Source organism: Protobothrops mucrosquamatus, unplaced genomic scaffold, assembly GCF_001527695.2.
Source record: "Protobothrops mucrosquamatus isolate PMUCROS unplaced genomic scaffold, P.Mucros_1.0 scaffold2223, whole genome shotgun sequence".
NCBI lineage: Eukaryota > Metazoa > Chordata > Lepidosauria > Squamata > Viperidae > Protobothrops > Protobothrops mucrosquamatus.
In genome coordinates this window covers 19,740-43,987 of record NW_015388313.1, presented here as the reverse complement: position 1 = coordinate 43,987, position 24,248 = coordinate 19,740, and the positions used below count along the sequence as shown (strand labels likewise).

Genomic DNA, 24,248 nt, shown 5'->3' with positions numbered 1-24,248 from the left:
TGTAACATGGGAAGAAAATAGCACATGTGTTTAAAGACTTTTTCTCTCTTTTGCTTTGTATATTAATAGCATACACACAAATAAATACATAGGTATATAGTTGTATGTGATTTCAACCGATGTGATCCTGAAATAGTATTGAATTGTCCTGTGTTTGCACTGAGCTCCATTTCTTTACGTTTAAGGCTGGGCAAATTGAAACTTCTTTTCTGCTCTAGCTGTCAGTGTATTTTTATATGAGAATATTATAGATAATCACATAGCAGACTGTATGCCTATTCTTTATAGATTAGAAGTAATTTATTTTTGAAATATTTGGTTAGTTTTGCTCTTCGCAAGTTGGAAGTTTTGCTGCACAAAGAAGTGAATTTTTTTAATCTGCCAGAATCATCAAATGTCTTGGCCTATTATTTGATACTTACATTTTATCATTTGATGCTTAAATTTTAAATTTATTGTTTGTATTTAGAGCAATAGCCTGCGTTTGTCAAAGATAAGCCTACTCCTGGGATAAAACAGAGGCCCTTTAAATCTTTTATAAATGAGATTATTTATTTATTTATTTATTCCAAGATGTTTAAACAGAATCTCCAAAATCTAAGCTTCTTGGCACATCTAAAATCCTCTAAGCAGATCTAACTCTGATTCACGGACACAGTCACAAACCAGGTTGCATAAATATTGTAATTCAGTAGCCAAGTTTTACTTCTGACATTGACAAGCAGTAATTTTATAATGAACTTTAAAATTACTTGGGTATCCCCTGCCCACCTGTGTTTGGCTGTAGTTGTACAGCTGGGTGGGATAGGGAAGTGATTGTCCCTCCCCCAGTATGTCAACTATTTAAATGATAAATTATGTAAGTATTTAAATGGCCTATGTATCTGTTTTATAAAGACCAAAATTATTTAATTCTGCTAATCTGCCAATATGTTTCATTTAAAAAACTACCATAGTAATAGTTTGTATCACCTAATACACATTTTAGTTGTCAGATGATTCAGTTTTCATATTTATATCCTACTCTTTCTGATTAATATAATGATAACGTTGAAATGTTTCTATATAAAGTGCAAAATCTGTTGTTAAATTGCAAATATTTTTAAAATTTGTTAGTGATAAATTATCACTATATAAATGTTCTTGTAAATTTGTGGTTTTATTCTGGATATCCTATGAAGAATCTTTATAAGTCTGTGGTTCTCTACAGGACTTCAGTTTGACAGTAAGAAAATTGTTCTTTATTACATACTGTAAAATAATGACCAAAATAGTTTTGTATGCAAAGAAAGTACACTGTCTTTGGCAATTCAGCCCCCTGATCTGTAAAATGTAATCTTGTTTTATTTCTTCATGAAGAATGAATAAGCCTACTATCTTTACACTAAAAAAATGAATGTCTAGTTCCTTATACTGTGATAAGGATTAAAAAATGTGGCATTTGAATGAAACAATGTTTTAAATCAACCAATGGCTAGAAACAACAAATGAAAATATACACTCTCTAGAAGCTACTGAAACCAATATGCTGCAAGATCTGTGTACACTTGTGTTTAAAATTACTGCTGGATTTCCTTCTTTCTTGAATTATCTACAGAAAACTCTTTAATCTTCCATATAGGGATGCTGCCTTAGTTTGAAATTAATTGTAGACCCCTCTGTACTACAACATAAGCAGTATTGAAGTATTGAGCCAATGTATATCCAACTAACCTATGGTACAGTTTTGACTTTGCAATACTAGAATTATATTGTCTGTTTTTGATATGCTGTGGTACAGTTTCTTCATTAAAGGGCAGTTTGTGTACCTCCTCTTCCCAATTCCTTAGCTTGAAATCAAGGAAAGTGGCAAGTTCTTGGTTTTGCAGTTCTCTCTCACTAACTCAGACAAAAATTGACAAGTGTTTTGTCAGATTTACCCTTCAGTACTGGATGAACTGCCCTGAAAGCGCCAGACTGCAGTATTAGGTTTTGTTTTTCCTTTTGCTCTGCCGTTTCCATTTGTTTTTCTGTTAGAATGAGGATGAGAGCATTTTGCTGTTTGGAGCAATTCTGGTACAGTAATTCTCAGCATTTCAAATTGAAACTTAAAATCATGGATCCTCTTCAACCTGTTTTTCAAGGTTTGATGTAGGATTTATGGAAATATCCTTAATGACAGAGAGCTATTTTATGCCTTTGTTCTAAATAAATCAAAACAGTCTGGGAATACTGGTGAAAATTTCAATGGTTCTTTAAAAATAATAACTTTTCATAGACTATCTTGTTTATTCTAAGAGTTTACCTGAATAAAATGATAGATTTTATAGATTAGACGAGCCTGAAATGTGATGGAAATTCAACACTTTGCCTGGGTTACAGTGTTCATTGCTATAGCTATTTCATTTATTTCATTTTTTTGTAAAGAGGTTACATATCGGTATATGTGTACAGAAATTTAGAGCACTTGTAAATTGATATATGTGATGTAATTTTAATTGCATTCTTTAAACTGTTTTATTAAATTAAAATAATTGTTTTATAAAGTTAAATTTTCCAAAAAGATAGTTCAAAGTAAAATGGATCATTGATATATATAATTGATGAACTGGATGTTAAAATATCCTAACTGGATTTTGAAATGGTTTGACGTAGCCAACACAAACATGAGTGTCTCCACAACAGAAGACTTTTAACACTGGCATTTTAAACAGTCTAAGAACAGTTTTCTTCCTTAAGACAGAAAATCTATATATGTATGTTCATTAGTATACTATCAACAAGCTACATATTTTAAATTAGCAGCTTAAAACTGTACCAGTCTTTTGACATTTACCATGTTTTCTTTTGATGTGTGCATACATTAGGAGCCTATGCATTGGGGATTATTGATTATTGATAAGAAGAGAATTAGTATCTAGCTTTTCAAAGGAAAATCCCAGTTTGCTTTAAGACAACATACTATATTTTATACTAGGCAGAAATTAACTCTGGAAAGAATGTTCTGGTTCACATGTTATAGTAAACTATATTGTGGTTTGTTTGGGGCTGTTATGTTGGCCAAGCCCAGCCATGGTGGTTTATAAACCATGTTCATGGTATAGTGTTATACACAAATTCAACTATTATGTTGAATTACTATTTTTAAGAATACAGCAAAAAAAAAAAAAATAAGCCGACAGTAGCAGGTTGTAGCCAGTCTCCTTTCATCAATGGTAGAAAACAACCCAGCTTGGTTGGTTGGCATATTTTTGCCAGCAGAGTAAGGAACAAAATGTGTTTTCACAGCACATAAGCATGCACAGTGACATCATTATACAAAGCCCACTCTAAGAGTGTTCCAGCATGGTTATATACAGGAGGAGTTTATGCAGTGAGGTCACTGCAAGGTGACACTTGTCATATCTTATCCTATTTGCATTGGAAAATATGCAAATAGTCTTAGTAACCCTTCTCCAATTTAAAGATATTGGGCTATGTGGGAAAGAAACGATAAGAGAAGAAATAATATAAACATAATTCTAAGTTTATCATTTTGGAATTATGTTAGTGAGATTATATTTATTTATTGTTTAACCATAAAACTTCAACCATAAAAACCCACCTTCATTATTCTGTTCTTTACCTGCAGTGGTATGAAAATATATGACTATATGTTATTCTTTCCCTAGGTTTGCAAGGTTTGTCAGGAACTAGTAGTATATAATTATTTCATATTGCAGTTTACATATATGTGGTGACAGAAATATTTCAGAGTTCTAAAAGTCTGCTATAGAATGTATATTTAGATATTAAAAACATGTTTCTTGCATCTGCGTCCATAATATCCAAGTCTTTTTAAAAAATGAATATTTTTGTTCCATATTCACTTTATAGAAATGTGGGCTGGGAGTGAATTTTTAAAGGGGAAAGTCAGATTTTTTGTGCCTTTATGAACCACCTCAGTTCTTGTTGATCCTTTCTAACATTTCATTTTATTTAAGGTTTTCATGATGGAATTTAAGTTTACACAAGAACGACTATGTGTTTTAAGTCAATGCTGATGATACTTTCTACATCCTGGTGTGGTGGTCTTGAATTTTTGCTCAAAAGCAACATAAAATGGATCTGAAGGAAAGCTGTCCAAGTGTTAGCATCCCTAGCTCTGATGAACACAGAGTGAAGAAAAAAAGATTTACTGTGAGTATAGAAACAGAAAGTGATTCATTGTACAGTCAATTTCATATTCTCTTACTTGCTCAAGTTTGGAGAGATTTCATTGCTACACAAATGAGAGCAGACAAGCCTAATTTAACCATCTCTCTCAGGTTCCTGCCACAGAGGGCTTTGGCTTCAATTCCAAATCAGCTATATATTCCTATAATCCTATGCTATTCTCCATTAGGCAGATGAGACCATTCACTTCTGAGTCAATCCTGATGCATCACGTATTGCATGAAGTTTGGTTTTAGTCTGCAATGCTGGAGCTCCATATATCTTGGGGATCAGCTGCATTCTCACTAGCAGGAAAACCCCACCTCGTGGCTCTAAGGCGCTCTCCAACATTTAGCTATCTTGTGAGCACCACAACTCCATCTCATAATGATAGTAGTGATGTTTTAGAAATAATTACAGTATGACATTTCAAATTTTTATTAGTTTGTCAAAATATAAAATACACAGAAAAAGTGAAAATAACGGGGAAAGTAAGAGAAGAAAAAGGAAAGAGGAAAAAGTGTAGGGTAAAAGGAGAAAGAAAAAAGGAAAGCATTGACCTCCAACTTTTTTTTAGTGCAGTAGAATAAGATAATAACATACAACTCAACTTTTTACTTTTACATAGGAATACATATTAATCATTTCTATAACAATAAACCTATCTGATTAGTGAAACCCAAAATCAAAGTTTCATTTTTTTCCCATCTCAAGCACCAAGTCCAGAAGTGGTTTCCAAATCAAAACAAAATTAGTTGTATTCTTTTCTTTAATCAAAGCGGTCAATTTAGCCATTTCAACTAACTTCATCACCTTTTGCAGCCAGTCATCCATTGTGAAATTAAAGTACCTTTCCATTTTTGTAGAGCATGCAGAGCCTTCTTGCTGCTGTCAGCATATATAACATTAATGTTTCTTTTTTTTTCCAAGTTTTTTGTCCATTAGACCTAAAAGAAAAGTCTCTGGTTTTACCTTTACATTCAGTTCTTAATATAAAATCTACTTCTATAGATAGACTATGTCCAAAACCTATTAATAAGATATGTGAAACAAATTTGACCTAATGTAGAAATATTAGGACAAGAAAAACTGGATAATAAAAATGTGTGGTTTATAATACAGAAAAGGAAGCTAAAATGGAAATACAAATGACAAGCCAAGAGAATGACCAGAATAAAGACTTTCTACTGGATATATAAAAAAAGTTGGTTAAACTTTTGAAAATCAAGGTAGAAATGCAAATGATAAAGCAAGAGAATTATGTGGATACAGGTAGAATAGAACAGAACAGAACAGAACAGAACAGAATAGAATAGACTTTGTAGGTCATTTAGTCCAATCCCCCACCCAAGGAGGAGACCCTACACCATTTCTGACAGATGGCAATCCAGTCTCTTCCTGAAAGCTTCCAGTGATGAAGCTCCCACAACTTCTGAAGGCAATCTGTTCCATTGGTTGATTGTTCTCACTGTCTGAAAATTTCTCCTTATTTCTAGGTAGAATCTCTCCTTGATCAGTTTCATAAGTCTTTAACTTATTATCACAATTGGTACCAGAGTTTCCATTGCCAAGAAAGGCAGATAAATGAGTTTTCCCCAATTTTACAATCTTTTTTACTGCAGTTGTTATGTGAAATGTGCTCATTAAGTGAATACAGTTTCTCCCCAACGTCTGGCTTGACATCGTAGAATACAGACACAGGAAGGCAGAGCTTTGCTTTCCACACCCGATTTTGCCCTGCTGTGGGCCCTAAAAGGGCCTAAAGTAGGCATGTCAAACTCGCAACGTCACGTGACGTTGCATGACGTACCAGGACTTTTTCCCTATTGCCGGCAATGGGGGCTGCGGTTTTGGCATGACGCATCCGGCCCGTGGGCTGGCAGTTTGACATGCCTGGCCTAAAGTCACCCCGAAGAGGCAATGAAGAAAGAGGGGTTGATCATGGAGAAATGGCGGTCTTTCCATTCAATCTGAAGAAAGCCCTCCAAATCGGCAGGGAAAGACTGGCTGCATCCCTGTGGCCAGCCTCCAGCTACTGACAACCGAAGAAACAACGCACTAACTAGCAGATTGTAAACAGCGTGTTTGGAACTGGGGAGAATATTGATCCTTTCTTTACTATTTTACAACTGAATTTCCTCGAAAAGACTCCCAAGAAGCTAAAAACCTCCAAACGTGAGAAGGAAGGGGACTGTAGCTCCACCCTTCCAGAAAAAACAAACAGTTTTCACAAGGAGATATATTCTATGCTACAATTAATTCTCCAGACAATTGTTCCACACAAAGAAGACACAAAAAGAAACTATTATAAATTGATGAGTTCCTGCACATACCTCAGTTTCTTTCATCAGGCATGTGTACAAATCCATTTAGAAGAAAAAATGAATGTATTCAGCAGACCCATACTGGAGAATGCAGTCTATTATAGCTGTGCATTAAGTCTTTTGATGAAATATTAAATGGTAATTAAGCAAATGGGATACATATACATAATCCCATACATTTTTATAAAACTTTTTATTAAAAATTGTTTGTATCAACAGGTCTACAAAGTCTTGGTTTCAGTTGGCTCTAATGAATGGTTTGTCTTCAGGCGATATGCTGAGTTTGACAAGCTATATAATACAGTAAGTAGGGAAGTTGTGCTTAAATTAGTTTGGGAAATTCCTCTGAACCAATTTCTTCTGCTATGTTGTACATCATGATTGAGAATTGAAGTAATCTCTGAGGTTAAATTATATCATATGACTTATGTATTTCAGCTAAGGAAACAATTTCCCACAATGAATTTGAAAATTCCTGCTAAGAGAATATTTGGAGATAATTTTGATCCTGGTAAGCAGATCTCATTTAGTTCTCATTTTATCTTTAAACTGTTTCTGCATCAGTAATTTCAACTTGAATTAAGCATTTTTGAAGGTTTTTTCCCTATATAACAGTATGTAGAAATTCACATAGAAGAGTATGTGGATATAAATGTACAATAATGTGGTTTATCATCTGAACCAACAGTAGGCAATCTAATTCCCTCCAAATGTTTACAATCCCAACTCAATTTTGTTGTAGCAAGTATGATCAGAGAAAAGAGATTGTGAAAACAGGTTTAAATCAAGTCATTGAACTCTGCAAACACAAGTGCATTTAGCATCAGGGTTCTAAAAACAAGGAATGATGCTTAGTACATTAAATTCTGTTTATGGCCATTAGTGCCAATTAGGATACACTCTAATCAATTGCAAAGTTTTGTAATTCTGATAAATATGAATATAAATTCTCCATTAAAGTAGTTCTGTCATCATCCAGAACATTTGTATTTTCACTTGCATATAAATAAGAGTTTTTTATTTATTTTTGAGGTTTTTTTATTTGTTTGAATCTGATGTGCAGATTTTGATAATACCAAGGGCGGGGTTATATACAACATACCTTGTAGCTGAGAGACATATTTTATTCTTATTTATTTATTTGTATCCCACCTTTATTATTTTTATAAATAACTCAAGATGGCAAATGCAACTTCCTGCTTCTATTTTCCCCACAACAACAACACCCCTGTGAGTTGAGTTGGGCTGAGAGAGAGTGATTGGCCCAAAGTAATCCAGCTGGCTTTCATGGTTCAAGAAATAACAGAGAGATTGAGTTGCACCCTGTGAATGATAAATTGTGATTAGTTTTATTATTGTAATCAAAGTTAGGAATAATTTGGTCTTTAAATGAATGAGACTTGAATATAGGTAATCTGCTAAGGCAGGTCTAGAACTCATGTTCTCCAGCTTTGTAGTCTGATGCAGAAATAGAATCAGTAGTCCAAACTGGCATTGTACTGTACTGTACTACCGTACAAGTAGTCTTACATCCATTCATTTAGCTAACATTTGAAGTTAGAATGACACTGAAAAAAGTAGTACTCCAACACTGGAGGTTTTTAAGAAGAGATTGGACAACCATTTGTCTGAAATGGTATAGGGTTTTCTGCTTAAACAGGAGGTTGAACTCTTCCAACTCTGTTATCCTGTCATTCTGGTACAAATATTTTTTTTTCTTTATAAAGGGTCTATTATCTAATCTAATCTGTTTTACCTGTCCACTGGTATTTATGAAATGCTGGAGAGCAGCCCTGATTACAAATAGAAGAGCAAAGTTTTTTTTAAAACTTTTTTAATGAAGTAATCTAAGAAATGTATATATTTAAATTTTGAAACAGGTATTCTAATATCTGATCATTTATTTTTCAGATTTTATTAAACAAAGAAGAGCAGGATTGAATGAATTCATTCAGAATTTAGTACGACAGTCTGAGCTTTGCAATCAGTAAGTGAAACTTTTTTTTACCCTCCAAGAGAATAAAATTATGTGGTAAACTATATACTAGAAACTACAATCCACAAAGTTCCTTCTAAGTGATATATAGGGAGTTCTCTGCTTACAACCGTTCATTTAGCAACCATTCAAAGTTACAACAGTAGTAAAAAAAAATGACTTACAACCAGTACTCACACTTAAAACCACCATAGCATCCCCATGATCACATGATCAAAAATCAGGTGCTTGGCAATTGGGATGTATTTATGATGGTTGCAGCTTCCTGGCATCATGTGATCACCATTCACGACCTTCCCAGCCAGCTTCCAACAAGCAAAGTCATTGGAGGAAGCTGGATTTGCTTAATAACTATGTGATTCACTTGTTCGCTTAACATACATGACCAAAAAGGTTGTAAAATTGGGCCCGACTCACTGAACAACTGGTTTGCTTAACTATGAAAATTCTGGACCCAACTGTGATCATAAGACAAGGACTACCTGTATTGTAAGAGAATGTCTATAACTTTTAATTACCAGATGCTGCACAAAATGACATGGAAAGTGATCACCAAGGCATACTTTTGGCAGGTCAAGGTTAGAGTTCTCAGATGTGGTGTTCGATATTTTTTTAAACACTTGCAGAATTGTTCTTAAAATCATTACTTAAGCCTTTAATAATAATAAATCCCATGCTTTGATTCAAACAGAGGTAAAGTTTGAGTTTTTCTGATTGAAGAAATTTATGGTTGATTAAAATAATCTTTCTGAAGGAACTTATAGTTCCACTGTCATTCAGAATGCTCTGAGAGGGTTTGCCTATTAATTTCAGGTTTCATACCATCTTCTTGTAAATCAGAGGAATAAATAAATATAAGCAAGCTCATAACTTTAATCAAATCTAGGAATTCATCCATTCTTTAAATGGATGTATCTGAATACAGGTAGTCCTCAACGTATGATCAGTCACTTAGCAATCATTTGCTATGACCAGTTGATTAGCAACCATTCAAAATTAAAACAGCCCCCCTACCCCAAAAGCAAAGTTGTGATGTCCAGGAGATCGCGTGGCCACATCAATTTTGGGTGTTCGGCAAATGGCCCACATTTACAGTCATTTGCAGCATTCCCCCAAGCATGTGTCCACAATTTAGAATGTTTTTGCTGGAAATTGGCATTTACTTCGGTTTTTGAAAAATTGCCCCATTGCAAACAATGGGTTCATTTAATGACTGAAGCTTTCACTTAACAATTGTAGTGTTCACTTTACAACACCACGTTCACTTAATGATTGCCACATGTCAAGAAAGGTCATAAAATTTGGATTGGTCATTGAATGACCTGCTTTACAACTTTTACAACTTAACACCCAAAATTGTAGACTCAGTTGTGGTCATAAGCTGAGGACTAGCTATAATGGTGGCTAAATGAGGCCTAACAAGTTTGGCAGTTACAATTACATAGAAAGTCAAGCAGCGCACCGTGGCCCAGGAGTTGGGGACCCCTGTGCTAGGTGATGTTCTGTCCACAAGGAAAATAAGAGTAGTTCAGATTCAGGTTCTACTTGTCCCATGGTTGTGTCTTCTCTGGAATACATAACCAATGGTAAAGAGACTGTCAACTTCACTGTTGGTTTGCTATGGCTTATCAAAATGTAACTTTTTTTGGAAAATGTTTGGATGGTTAATTTCTTTGAAATTATTTTTAACTGATCAAATTTCTGCTGCTTTCATTCAGTTATATATAATTGTGGTAGTGATTTTAATGTTATTAATACAAATTTTAACAAATTAAAAGTTAAAAATGGCAACAATATCAAAAGTGTTATAATGGAAATTGCTTCTTCCTGGTGGTGTTTACAAGTGATCTAATTAATATATATTGTATCAGTGGAAATGGAAGCTTCATCTTAATTAGCTATGCTGTAATCTACCTAACTTCCTGTTTGATTTCAGTTTTCAGCTAAGTCATGATGATAATTTCTTTTTTGTTTTGTTGTATATGTTATTCACATTGAAAATATATAATAAAACATTGTATAATCAGTTAAATTATCTTTCCTAGTCCAGATGTAAGATCATTTCTTCAGATGGACAATCCAAAGCACCAATATGATCCATCTGAAGATGAGGATGAAAGAAACAGTCAAAAGGTAACTAGTTTTTTGCATCCTGTGGTTAAATTACAGAAATTACCTTATTTCACCAATCCTATTGTCCTTTTCCAATATCTTTCTTGATTTATATTTCAGTGGAATATAAAGCATTGCCTACCTCTCTTGTCAAATATAGTAGTCTCAGAATGTTAAGTTGTTATTTCACATTATTCAAAGTTTGGAGTCCTTTAATCTGTATTCCTAGACTATTTTTAAAATACAAATAATCACTCTTCATATATTCCAGTGAAGATGCCAATCTTTATGTCAGTAAGCATAAGTTTTGGAATCCTTGCACTTTCATCAGTGAAATTACAAGAACATCTACAATACTTTGTAATAAAAGAAAATATGTAAGAAGAGCCGCTATGCCTATAATTGGCAATTAAAGCAGCATTAACTAATACTAATCACTACCATCAGCTAGTTGACATAAAGTTCATGTCAATACTACAGCCTACTTCATGCTGCAGTGCTCAAGCAAGCTCCCTGGAGTGCTGACTCAGCCATGGTCAGAGACTTCTGCAGTCTAATGATCAATAAAGCTATGCATTCAACCTGTAAGATACAACATGTCTCTAGGACAGTGGTTCTCAACCTATGGATCGCGACCCCATTTGGGGTCGATCGACCATTTCACGGGGGTCGCCAAGCAAGGCTGTCCGCCATTTTTTTTTCCCTTTTCCGGTGGGTGCTTTACCTCCCTTGAGCTGGGCCAGCTGGTGGTCGGCCTGCTCCGTCTCTGCCGCTTGCCAGCTATGCCTCAGCCAGTGCAGGGGGCGGAACCACGCATGCGCGGCGCTCCCGGGCAGGGAAAGTCCTCGACTTACGACCGGTTGGGTAGTCCTCGACTTATGACTGGTTTAGTCCTCGACTTACGACCGGTTTAGTCCTCGGCTTACGACCGGTTTAGTCCTCGACTTACGACCGGTTGGGGGTCGCGGCATTAAAAAGGTTGAGAACCACTGCTCTAGGAAATGGGTCCAAATCTACCTCAGCTTTAATCCACATCTGATTTTGAACATAATCAAGGGTGTCTTGCCATATTTTTTTTCATGTTTATATCACTCACAGATTTAAAACTGTTTGTCCTATTAGAAGGTTTAATATTTCAGACATGTGCTGGTTCCCCTGCCAACAATCAGATAACTGTATCTGATGAGTTGGTAGAGGAATGTTAATTTTCTTCAGTAATGTGATTTTGTCATGTCATAAATGGCATGTTTACTTGTCTACAAGTAATACTGATTCTACTTGCCAGGACAATTTAAACAATGTCAGGTTATAATATGTGCTCTATAAATTAGTTGCTCTAGTTTACACTACTATGCATACTTGCATAAGCAGATTATTCTCAACTTTTATTTGTTATTCATTTGAGATGAACAATAATTTATTTAATAATAAATATAACACAAGCATTATTGTCTTCATAGCAATAATTTATAACATTTTAATCCATTAATCAAATAAATTTATTTAGTCCAACAGTATGACATGAAAATCACACAAAATATAGAAAAATATTCTTTATGTGCAACCAAATGCAATTGTCATTTTACAAATTGAAGTTGTTCATAGTAACATAGGCATGTTGGGTGGCAGCTATATTTTTCATTGGTAACAACTCTGTCACCTGGTCTCTACCACATGTGTTCACCAAGCAGAAAAGAGTTTCTATTATCCTTCTGGACCAGATCCACTCAGCCCAGATTTTGTCCATGTAGAACTTCTGTCTTCTGTCCATGTAGAACTCTTTCTACTTGCATTTTAGTTCAGCAGGATTTATGGTGTTCCTTGACTGGAGTGTGGAGGAGGGTGAAAAGTGTGCAGACATAATCTGACCCAGGAGTTTGTCCTATCTTGCTGTGGTAGGGTTGACAGTCTATGGGTCACATTCATCCTTGCCATTCTTTCTTCTTCTTTTTTTACACCTCAGAGTTCTGGAGAATTCTACTGATAAAATTTGATAGCAAAATGACAAAAATTAATCTGTGAAATAGGTCTCTTAAACATCTAGAAAGATTAATCCTATTAGTTGTACTTTTTAAATCTTTTAAAGGGCCTGGAAAGTTTGATCCCAACAAAAGCTGTAGATATGTAAAAGTTTGTCTAAAAGGATACACAGAGTTCTTGTGTAGTCCCTTCCAAATACCTTTTCAGAGTCTAGTTTTTAATCACTGAGTTTCCTTTTTCAGTCTCAAAGCTGTTTATGAAAACAAGGTGGATTTTCTTTTGGACAGCACACAGAAATATGTGGGAAACGTAGACTTTGCTCCTAAACATAGAAAACTGCCTGAGAAACAATTTTCCTTCTTTCTTTCTTTTTTAAAAGCAATTTACACTCACTGGTGTCAGGAACATCTCTGTATTGATAGGGATTACAGAAATTAACCTTTGTCCTTTCAAAAACAAAGTTACAAGAAAGATTTAGTTCCCCCCAAAATACTTAATTTGAGTATACTAGATTGCAGTCTGAAATGTTATTATTAAACTTCTTTTCTAACTAATGAATTATGTATAAAGTTGATTTGATTTTAATTTATATTTTTATTTTTAAACAGCTAAATTCTACCTCACAGAACATCAACTTGGGGCCATCTGGAAATCCTCAGTAGGTTTTAGTTAAATATAAATTAGCCTTTGTAGTTACTTTGTTAAAGTGGGGCTGGGAGTAAAGAGTACCCTGCATGTAGTATCAATTAGGAGCAAGTTTAGAAAAAAAAATGTTGTAATTTGGAACTAAGAGAATATTGTCTTACAAGTTATTAAGTATAAATAAAAAAGGGAAAGATGAATTTGTGGAAAATCAGTAAAAGAAACAGTAATGTGGAGGATAATCGGAAAGCATATGCATAAAATGGGAAATACTATGTAGAATAATTGGTGCTCTAGAAGACTGAAATACAGCAGACATCTGATTGTTAAATTTGAACTGTGATGAAGAGCACAGCGAATACTGAAGGAGTAGTTAGGAAGAATATATGGTATGACTGCTATCCAAACACTAAATAGCTACCTTTTATCATTTTGATTGCCTGTTTTTCTTTATCCTGAAACCACTCCAGTGCTAAACCAACAGACTTTGACTTCCTGAAAGTTATTGGGAAGGGCAGCTTTGGTAAGGTAGGTTTCCTTTTATTATTACATACTCTTTACTCATACCACTCCATTTGAACATTTTTTGATTCTATGGGTGGGATATATCCTTTTGTTGATGATATGAAAAGAAAACTTATAGCTGCTTGCCTTAGATATTAAAGACTCCAGGTTGAATCCCTGGAATCGTAAAGGTGATTTTTAAAAATTAGAAATAATCTAACATCACTGCATTATCTCTATATAGTTGCTACTTGTAAGAACTGGGAAAAATTACTTGAATTCTTCAACAGGGTGGAACAGACTTTGTATGAAAATTCTTCTTTAGGTTCTTCTTGCAAAACGAAAATGGGATGGAAAGTTCTATGCTGTTAAAGTGCTGCAGAAGAAAATTGTCCTAAACAGGAAAGAGGTAAAAGGGAAGAGATTTTGCTTTTCCTTCCAATTACAAAATCATTCCTACTTACTTATTGACCCTTCATTTCCTCATAGCAAAAACATATCATGGCTGAACGCAATGTGCTATTGAAAAATGTGAAACATCCATTCTTAGTTGGATTGCATTATTCATTCCAAACCATAGAGAAACTGTACTTTGTTCTGGATTTTGTTAATGGAGGAGAGGTAGGTATACTTTTCAGTCTTTATATAGTAATCAAATGTCATCAGTTTTGGCCTGCAGTTTAAGAGAAATTGCAGTAGCTAATCATGGTGGCTTAATATAAATCGACTCCCACATTGCAAATATAGATCTATTTACTATGTTGCTGTTATTGCTTATTATTTTATGTGTATATGGAATATTTAGTTTAAAAATTATTATAATCACAATTTATATTAACCAAAAGTTAGTGAAACATGGGTAGCATTCACAAATTATGTGAAGGCAGAATCTCCAAAACCATGGTTGCTGGTTGTGGTTATGTGTAAACTAGACTATTGCAGTAATTTATTTAGAAATTGCAGCTGTAACTTGCCAATGCTACAGATGTGAAAAAATAAGGAAATGGTTAAAGGAAGGATGTGAATATGCACGTTTTTTCACTGTTTTGATAGCTGTTGATAGACAATTGCAGAATGTGTTAATCTTATTACTAAGAATAACACTGTTTTCTTTTAACCTGCTCCATGCATATTTACAGCTCTTCTTTCACTTACAAAAAGAACGCACCTTTCCTGAACACAGAGCCAAGTTTTATGCTGCTGAAATAGCCAGTGCACTGGGCTACTTGCACTCCATAAAAATTGTATACAGGTAATGACTTAAAAGGGAAAATGGAATAAATACAGGCATTTTCTATTAATATATATTTACTTTTTTCATTTTATTATTTGTTTGTTTATACAAAGACCTTATTTCTTATTAATAGTTACATAAGACCATGATTCTTGCTAGAGATTTTACTTACAATGGATTTCCTTCTTTCTCACTTATGCCCAGGGATCTGAAGCCAGAAAATATTCTTCTAGATTCATTGGTAGGCTGTAAATATTTATTTCTATTATCCAAGAAATTTTAAACAATATAATCACTAATATTCTTCATTGTTTGACAGTAGATTTTCAATTTTCAATGCAGGGGCATGTTGTCTTAACAGATTTTGGACTCTGTAAAGAAGGAATTGCAACTTCAGATACTACTGCAACGTTTTGTGGAACTCCAGAGGTATGTTAATTTATTTGTGCTCTCTCGCTTTCTCTTTTTGCTTTCTCTCTCTTAAAATACAATACATTTCATTGGTAGAACTGAAAAACAGTATCTTAGATATATAACATCTTAATAAAAAAAAGATGTAACTTAATTATTAGGGAAGTCTTGATGACCATGGGGATGCTAAATTAGCTGCCTAAGAAAGTTGTGGAAGATAGTAACCAAACTAAGCCAATAATTGTACAAAACTGTATTTTAGCAGTGTTATCTAATTATCAATACCATAAGAAAGTTTCCAACATAATTCCCTTTAGATTTGGGTGGCACTCCATCATGCCCTGATTAAAATGAGTAGATCTTTTCCCCCAAGCTTTGGACTAGAATGGGTAACAGGCTCATTGCAAGGTTTAGAAGAATTAAATTTTGATTTTACATTCATTCATTCATTCATTTGTATGACTGCCCATCTGAAAACACAACTCTGAGAGACTCATAGCAGTAATAAAACTGCAAACCATAAAATCATAAAAACAAAGTAAGCTTCAAAACATCTGTTTTTTTATAATAACATACATATATCTAAGAAATCAATTTTGAGCTCTGTTAAATAGTTGAGAGTGAAAAGCCATAGGCTTATGCTTAGCATCATTCATACCAAAAGGAGTTGTGCCTCCTAGTGACTGGTGAAGCCATTTTTCCCTTACAGTACCTGGCTCCAGAAGTAATCAGAAAACAACCCTATGATAACACTGTAGACTGGTGGTGTCTTGGAGCTGTTTTGTATGAAATGCTATATGGTCTGGTAGGTAATCTCATATTTTTCAAACTGCATACCTGAATCAATGCCTAAAAATATATACTAGATACTAGAAGGAGGTAACTTCTTACCATATGTCTTAGTTCTTGCTGTTGGAAACAGGATACTGACTAAAATGATCCGTATTCTGATCTAATAGAATTAAGTTCAAATTGAACTTAACTTTAATTAAACTAAATTAACTTTTAATTTTTGACATAAAAATATTAAAAACATAGTAGCATCCACAATGCATATATGTGAATAGGCTACTTTATTCCCAGCCAAGTCTTGTGGCTTAGTCATTTGCTTCTGATGTTCTCTCAATTTCCTGGCTGGTAGAGGAACAAATTATGTCACCAGGCATAAAAGAATAAACAACTGAAATAGCAATGATAGTATTTGCTCCTAAAGTGAATGGAATCATTTAGAAAAAGCTGACAGTATCTAGGACATTTCTAACATCTTTTCATTTATCCTGTTGTTCCTCATTGATAATAGAATAGTAGAGGTCCTTTTTGGTTTCTGTAGTACCTATACTAAAATGTACATTTTTTGGTCTTTAGGAAAATGCCTGTTTCTTCCTATCACATACTTTGCTTCCTGTCTCAGTTATAAAATATTTTGCTTACCGCAATAAAGCATATACAATAATTTTGAGTGAGAATATTATTCATCATGTCACAAGCCATTTTTAAAATATATTGGACAAAAAAGGAATATAACATCCAATGCAATAGGATTTTCATCTGAGATCCTTAAAAGCATAATGTGTCAGAAAAATAGTAGTTATTGCCAGTTAAAACCAAGTTATTTTCCTCCTATAATCCAGATAATATTTCTTACCAGTCCTTGATTGTGTTTCTATTTCAAATCACTCTGAGTGAGATTGCTTTCTTAAAAACACAATTATTTGAGAATATGATTCTTTGTGGTAAATCTTATACAATGGACCTATATTTACATCATTAATATCCATCAACAATTTTTATTTTCCCTAGATTAGGTTATCTTCAGGATCTGGTGTCAAATTTGAAACTATAATATCTTCTAGATCAGATAGAGAAATAAAGTATTTAATTGAAATGATCCCTTGTTTATTTAACCCTAGGTACTAAGAAGCTCTCACGGCAGTTTAGAAACTGTTCTGTTGCATGAGTACCAAGCAAATTCTAAAATGATGGTTCAAGTCCTAAAACAAATAATCTTTCATATCCTTATGACATACACTTATTAAACAGTATGTTGCTCTTCTCAATGGTTCTCTGTGATCTTTGAGGGTGAATATTTTATAGTAAGGGTGATCCTTGCAATATATATATATCTACTTACATTTCTTGGACAAGTACACTATAGCTCTGATCTGTTATCTTTTCCTACAATATCTCCAGCCACCCTTTTACTGCCGTGATGTTGCTGAGATGTATGAAAGCATTCTTCATAAACCTCTCCGTTTAAGGCCAGGTGTCAGTCTTACAGCTTGGTCTATTTTGGAAGAACTTTTGGAGAAGGAAAGACAGAACAGACTTGGATCTAAAGAAGATTTTGTATGTAAAATACCTTATTTTAAATCAAACAATAAATTAAAAATAAACATTTAAAATTTTCTTTGCTACTACATGAAATGCAAATATTTGTTCCTTTTTAAAATATTATAGGTGGTCTGAAAAATTTAAATAACCAAATTTGAGTACTGCATTTCATTCCAGCATACACAATATATTTATTTATTAAATGTATTTGCCATCCATCTCACTGCAAGGTGACTCTGAAGATTAACTCAATCTTAATTGGTTTGGATGGGATTTAAGCATAATTAATTTTCTTTGAATCAAGAGTTTAACAACATGAGTAACAACATGAGGTGTGAGGTGTTTTGCCAAATAAAGTTTATTTGGATTTTAAGAATTAAAACAGTTTATAGAATGTTATCCATCTTCATTATAATTATGTTTCATATAGGTGCAGAGCTTTTATGGTACTGAATTACATATTTATACTCAAGAGTTTTTATAAACGCCATAGGATAGGTTGACATTATCCATTTTAGGGTGTTACCCCAAGCCTTTCATGAAAGTAGTGGGGCAGGTAGAAGACTCGAGCCTTCTGGGAGTGTTGGGGGGAGGGGGAAGGCCTCCAAGCTAGTGGGCCCAGCTAGCCGAGATCTCCCAGCTTGTGGCAGGTTTCTACGTGCCAGTGGGCCTAGCCAGCTTGCAGCACTCCTGTGATTGTAAGGGCAGGTGTGCTGCCAAGTGACCTAATTTTTGTCACATGACTATATGGTTGCTGCAGTGATTGGAATTTCGGGAGGAGGATGCATGTCCCTTCATTCAGCACTGTTGTTGAACTAACAGTCATAAATTGAGGACAATCTGTAAAATATACAGTAATAACACTGCAGTTGTTTAACTGCTACTTTTTCCAGAATCCAAAAAGGGAAGGTTGGAAACGAGTGATGGCATCTTGAGGAGGGGGTACACCACTGCTTCTTTTATGCATACCATGACCCTCTTACTTAAAGTTGAATTAACCATAGTTTAACCTTCCTGGGAACCATGATCAATCAGGAAGGGCATGGAACTGGTAGAAGCACTGACATTCTCCAGAATACTACTCACTTAAAATTCATAAACTCAGACTCCTGCCTCCTTCAGGGCAAGCAGTTTCTCCCCCTTTCTCAAGAAGTAATTATCAGCTCCCCATACTCATATTGCCATGGAGGCCATGAACTCCTGATATCCATACAAACAACACCTATGACATGCAAACTGAAGTTATCTGACAGTAAAAGCCTGCACAACCTCTCCACCAGACCATCAGACATGAGATCCAAGAGCTTTGGGCATTCTCTGCTGGACAGCAGTGGGATTAGCAGCAGGTCTAGCTTTGTTCTTCCACCCTAATATTCATGCACATACTGTATAAGCATTCACCCCTATTCACCAATGGAGAAGTACCTCTGATTACTGTGAGGGCCTCCTAATAACTCATCACTACACTTCCTTCCCTTGGAGTTTGGAGTATCAGGAACCTGGACATTTTGTTTTATGTTTCATTTTTTAAAATACTTAAATATATCTTTGTTTTAACAGTCAGTGACTCTAAAAAATATCTGGGCCATTTAATTTTCCTTCTGATTCTGCTTGCAGATTGCTTCTTTTTCTCCTTTTCTAAATTTATCTGTTTTAAGAATAAACTAAGCAATTTATAAAATTGAAAGTATACAGTGAACAGAAAGTTAGTATGAGAAAATATTAAACAAGCCATTGTAAGGCAGTTATGTCCATCCTATCCTTACTTTTTGTACTCTGGCATTGTTGGTAATGAAAAGCACTTCAGGACAATTTACAGAGTATTAGAAGCACAGTTTATTATTAAGGATATATGATTCTGCCCCTGTAACTTCAAAAATTAACACTGCTATGTGTTAATACACAGTCACTAAAATGTTTAATATCATACATAGGAAATTCAGCACAAGATCCATAATTTTTGGGAACCTGACTTTAATCAGAACAGGAATATTTGTTAACTTTCTGTGGGATGACACCAGTTTTCTGACACATTTGATACAAACTATATAGCTTATATTAAATTTCATTTTGTATTTCAGCTTGAAATTCAAAGGCATCCCTTCTTTGAATCTGTCAATTGGAATGACCTTTTACAAAAAAAGATTCCACCACCATTTAATCCTAATGTGGTAGGTCCATTCCTACTCTTTATTCATTAAGTCATCATAGCTAAGACGAATGAAAAAAATCACGAAAGGAAGTGGTAAATAAAAACTGAACATAGTATTGCATAATCTCTAGAAACAAACAGGTCTCTATGTAGTATATTGTGCTTATTACACCATGTAATAACCATTTGTTGATAGAATCAGAATGAATGAATTCCTGTTTCCTTTCTCCACTGCCTTCAGAGCAGATTTTTGGAGAATTGTGGGAGTTTAAAAGGGAGGGACTAACTAGAAATCCCATTGCACACGTGGAGGATTCACTGCTTAACAAGATAGACTATAATATTTGTACATTATTCTGTTGAATTTTTTTTTAAATCATTTTAAATTGATAATATATGAACATATAAGCCTTTTCCTTGTAATATTTTACATATGCTTTATTTTCTAGTTTGGTCCAGATGACATCAGGAACTTTGATGCAACATTTACAGAAGAGATGGTACCCTGCTCAATTTGCATTTCTTCTGATTATAATATTGTAAATGCTAGTGTACTAGAAGCAGATGATGCATTCATTGGATTTTCTTATGCACCACCTTCTGAAGACCTATTTCATTAAGCTGAAGATTGGAATATTGGAAGCTATCTCTAGAGGACTAATGAAATTATATGATTATAAACAGTTTCTGAAATATATGCTACAAGTGCCTCATTTGATCTGTTGAAGAACAAACTTTTTCTGCTGTATTATGAGGATAATGGGCATTTTGCATTACATTTTTAGACTGTTAAACATGCTGCACAAAAATATTTTTAAAAATGCATTTAAGTAAAAGTTCCTAACCTTGAATTTTTTTAAACAAAGATAATAGCTGTTTTTCATTCAGTTTACATTAACCTATCTATTTGGCTCTCTTTATGATCAGCACACCTATTTAATGGGCTTTGTAATTATATTGAACTTCTATGCTTGAAATACTACTATGCAATTATTTTGGTAAACTCCTGTTTAAAAAATAAGCTTAACTACCATTTGTTTACTTAACTGGCAATAATCATACTACTTTACTAACTAGAAGATATAATATATACAGTATCACTCAGTTTAATGTAAATGTGTGCCATTGTAAATCATGATGGGCATATAAATGAAGTCATTTGCCACTTAAGTGTTTGATTCATTCCAGTTACCAAACACAGGGATGTATTTTCTAAGTTAAATAATGTTGGAGCAAATTAGCATTTAATATTTGTTGATGACAACACACTCACAAGAATCATTTCTCCTTCTTATATTTCTCCCCAAGAAATAAAAATTTAAACATCACTGTACTGCCATTTGTAGAAGTGAAACTCCTTCCTTCTATGTTGAAAGCTAATATATTACAATTTGATTATATTAAAAATCTTATTTCCTTGTTATATGTATTTTAATTTCAGTTTCTTTTTATATGTCAAACACTTGTACAATTTGCTCCCAAATAATGTACTAAAAGTATAACTTGTTCATTTTTGGACATGCATGCACACGTATCCCAGTATAAGGATGAGGGAATGAGTTTCAAAACAGTGTCTTTGCAAAATTGGAATAGAGAATAATTTTTTCTTGGCTTTAACAGATTGATTGAATAGAAATCAAATCTTTGCTTTACAAAATATTTTCACTTTAAAATATAAACAAGTTTTTCTTTAGTTTAATTGTCCCATTCAAAGTAAAAAGATGAAGGTATTTGAGACAATCAACATAAATTGTAATATTGTTACTGTTTATTTTTTCCACTAATTAATAGAATTCATATTGACTAAGAAAATGGAAGTAAGCATATCTTAAAAATATATATATATATATATTTAAGATAATAAAAAGAAGGATGTGTTATTTTAGGAAAACTGATTTGAATAACACTAAAGAAATGGTAACCTGTGAAGATGTTTACCAAGAAGATGTATATACTCTATTATTACACTGATTAACAGTCTGACTGTAGCAAACCAAATAATGTATGGTGTATATAAACACAATCAAAATATCCAACCCAAAGCCCACTTTTATCTTCACCAGAGTATTCTTCATTGGAATCCTAGCTCTTAAAGAATTCAGTCAGCTCATTTTAATGTTATGTACCTCATATGAGATCCAGTTTTCTCACACAAACCACTATCCAATGAAGTAACTAGTAGCTAGTTCATAAGACCTTGGAGAATATAGATTATGTGGATCAGTTCCAAATGTATTAGTAGCCTGGTTTGGGTAGCAAAATTGTCTTGATCATCCAACAGATTATCAGTATCACGTGAGTATAACGTTTTTGATCCTTCTGAATCACTTAGCAAGTATATGAAGCAATTTAGTAAAGTTGTGAGTTGGGTGCCATCAGTATGCTCACACCATCAATCATAGTATTCTGCTGAAATGACTGTCTATAGAGTTGGAGTAGGATGCATTATTTTTCATGGTCCTATTCCATACTCCAGAGTTGGCATGAGAATGTGACTTCAACAAACTTCTACTAAGCTATGGTATCCAAACGTATCAATTCTGTCAATCTTGTTTAATTTCTATATTAATCCATTGAGTGAATTAATCAGGGGCTTTGGGATTAGATATTGCCTGTATGCTAATGATGCCCAGCTTTTTTCCCCCTGGAATCGTGTGCTCGCCCACCACTTGCATGGCCTGGTACCAGGCCATGGCCCAGGTGTTAAGGACTGCTGTTTTATGCCATTTTCTGAATTTAGTCCAGTATCTCTCAAATATGGTACTTTAAACTAGGCCTAATGCTCATAATAGAGTCTAACCAACATAGAATAAAGTCAAATCATCATTGATTTGAACTGATATAGCCTAAACTGAATTTGCCTTTTTTGTAGTCAACCCCTGACATTTCCTACTTAGTTTGTAATTCATTGCTTTTCTAAAATCTTGTATTAAAAATGGGGTAGAGTATATTGAGCACATGGTAATGCTTCTGAAACAATAGTTGTGAATAGATAAAAGGCCAGTTAAGTTAACAAACCCATAATAGTTAAACATGTTTACTATGAGTTGGCTATGTACATTAGGAATATTTGCTTTTTTTTCTGTAGGTTTGCTTATAATGTGGCATTAATGCAACAGTAGCTAATGTCAATGAATATCTCATGAATAGTCTCAATGTTTCTCAGCCTGAGCCACTTTAAGCTGTGGGGACTTCAATTCCCAGAATTCCCCAGTCAGCATGTTGAAGTCCACACATCTAAAGTTGAGAAACCCTGAATTAACTGATCTGAGGTAAATCTTATGCCTGAATTTGTCAAAGCTGAAAATCTTGTCAAGCACAAGATTGCTGTACAGCATTGTGAGACTGGCAATGGGATTACCAAGCACAGTGAGTTGGAAATCTGGTATTGGGCTTTGGTCTTTCTGAGGGAGAGAGGAAAGAGAGGAAGATCTGCTGCTGCCAAATAAAAGGTGAATGAAAGCCTTGCCAGTGGTAGAAATACATGACAAAGAGGAGGGAAACAGAAAGAAGGCCCAAAGAGAACAGGCATAAACCTTTAAGAGAAGATACAGAAAGTTTATTAATTAGAGTTACAGTTTGAACAACAGTATCCCATAATCCATGGCCAAAGAGAGATGACAGGAATGAGGGAATATGTCAACATCATTCATTGGAATGATCATCTAAAGGGGTTTCTGGGTCCTTTTCCAAAATCCATTCAGCTTTATCTTTATCACATGTTCAGGATTTTTTTTTAATGAGTAGAAATAAACACATCACAAGAAGCAGTATTGTTTCCCTTACCTTACCCAATAGTTTGGAGGTGATTTTTGAATTTTTTTTTAAATTAAGAGAATGAGTTTAGCTTAACTTTCACTTTACCTCATTTTAAACTACCACTTTTGAGATCCATTTAGTTTTTCAAAATACAAGCTGTTAATTGGCTATAGTAGTTGATGAATCTCTTATAATCCCATTTCACACATGGCACAGGTTTGAGGGAAGGCATCTATAAATAAACTTGATCTGAGGCTGCCACAGGTAGTCCTCTAGTTACAGTAATTCCTTTAGCAACTGTTTGAAGTTACAATGACACTTTTAAAAAAATGACTTACAACCACTCCTCACACTTATGACCATTGCAGCATCTCCACTGTTATTGTGAATTTGGCTGTGACTGACTTAAAAGCCACTTTGCTTAGCAAAGGAAGTTCTGGTCTCAATTATGGTCGTAAGTTGAGGACTATCTGTATTTAGGTACATTCTCACTTGACAAATATCATTAGTACTGTAAAGCTATGCAATATTTTTTTCCACATCATTGTCTGTTTCAGGTGCTGCATGTTACAAGCCTTTTCATCTTTAGCATTCACACTATCAGCTGAAAGCCTTTCCATTCAAAAAGAT

At 34.1% G+C, this 24,248-nt stretch overlaps 1 protein-coding gene across 3 annotated transcripts in view; it reads left to right on the top strand.

Moving 5' to 3' along the window:
- LOC107295114 (serine/threonine-protein kinase Sgk3) overlaps positions 1-21,282 on the top strand; it is a 27,576-nt gene extending 6,294 nt beyond the window's left edge. For 2 of the 3 annotated variants that reach the window (XM_015824410.1, XM_015824412.1), the window contains exons 2-17: positions 3,963-4,158; positions 6,717-6,800; positions 6,936-7,008; positions 8,409-8,484; positions 10,539-10,626; positions 13,194-13,243; positions 13,698-13,755; positions 14,057-14,140; positions 14,221-14,352; positions 14,871-14,983; positions 15,170-15,206; positions 15,308-15,394; positions 16,086-16,181; positions 17,567-17,722; positions 19,789-19,878; positions 20,309-21,282. In XM_015824410.1, coding sequence (XP_015679896.1) covers positions 4,081-4,158; positions 6,717-6,800; positions 6,936-7,008; positions 8,409-8,484; positions 10,539-10,626; positions 13,194-13,243; positions 13,698-13,755; positions 14,057-14,140; positions 14,221-14,352; positions 14,871-14,983; positions 15,170-15,206; positions 15,308-15,394; positions 16,086-16,181; positions 17,567-17,722; positions 19,789-19,878; positions 20,309-20,479 — 1,473 coding nt within the window. In that variant the 5' untranslated portion in view covers positions 3,963-4,080 and the 3' untranslated portion in view covers positions 20,480-21,282. The remainder of the gene's footprint in view (positions 1-3,962; positions 4,159-6,716; positions 6,801-6,935; positions 7,009-8,408; positions 8,485-10,538; positions 10,627-13,193; positions 13,244-13,697; positions 13,756-14,056; positions 14,141-14,220; positions 14,353-14,870; positions 14,984-15,169; positions 15,207-15,307; positions 15,395-16,085; positions 16,182-17,566; positions 17,723-19,788; positions 19,879-20,308) is intronic. The other variant, XM_015824413.1, reaches the window with a different exon arrangement.
- The last annotated feature ends 2,966 nt before the right edge of the window (positions 21,283-24,248 follow it).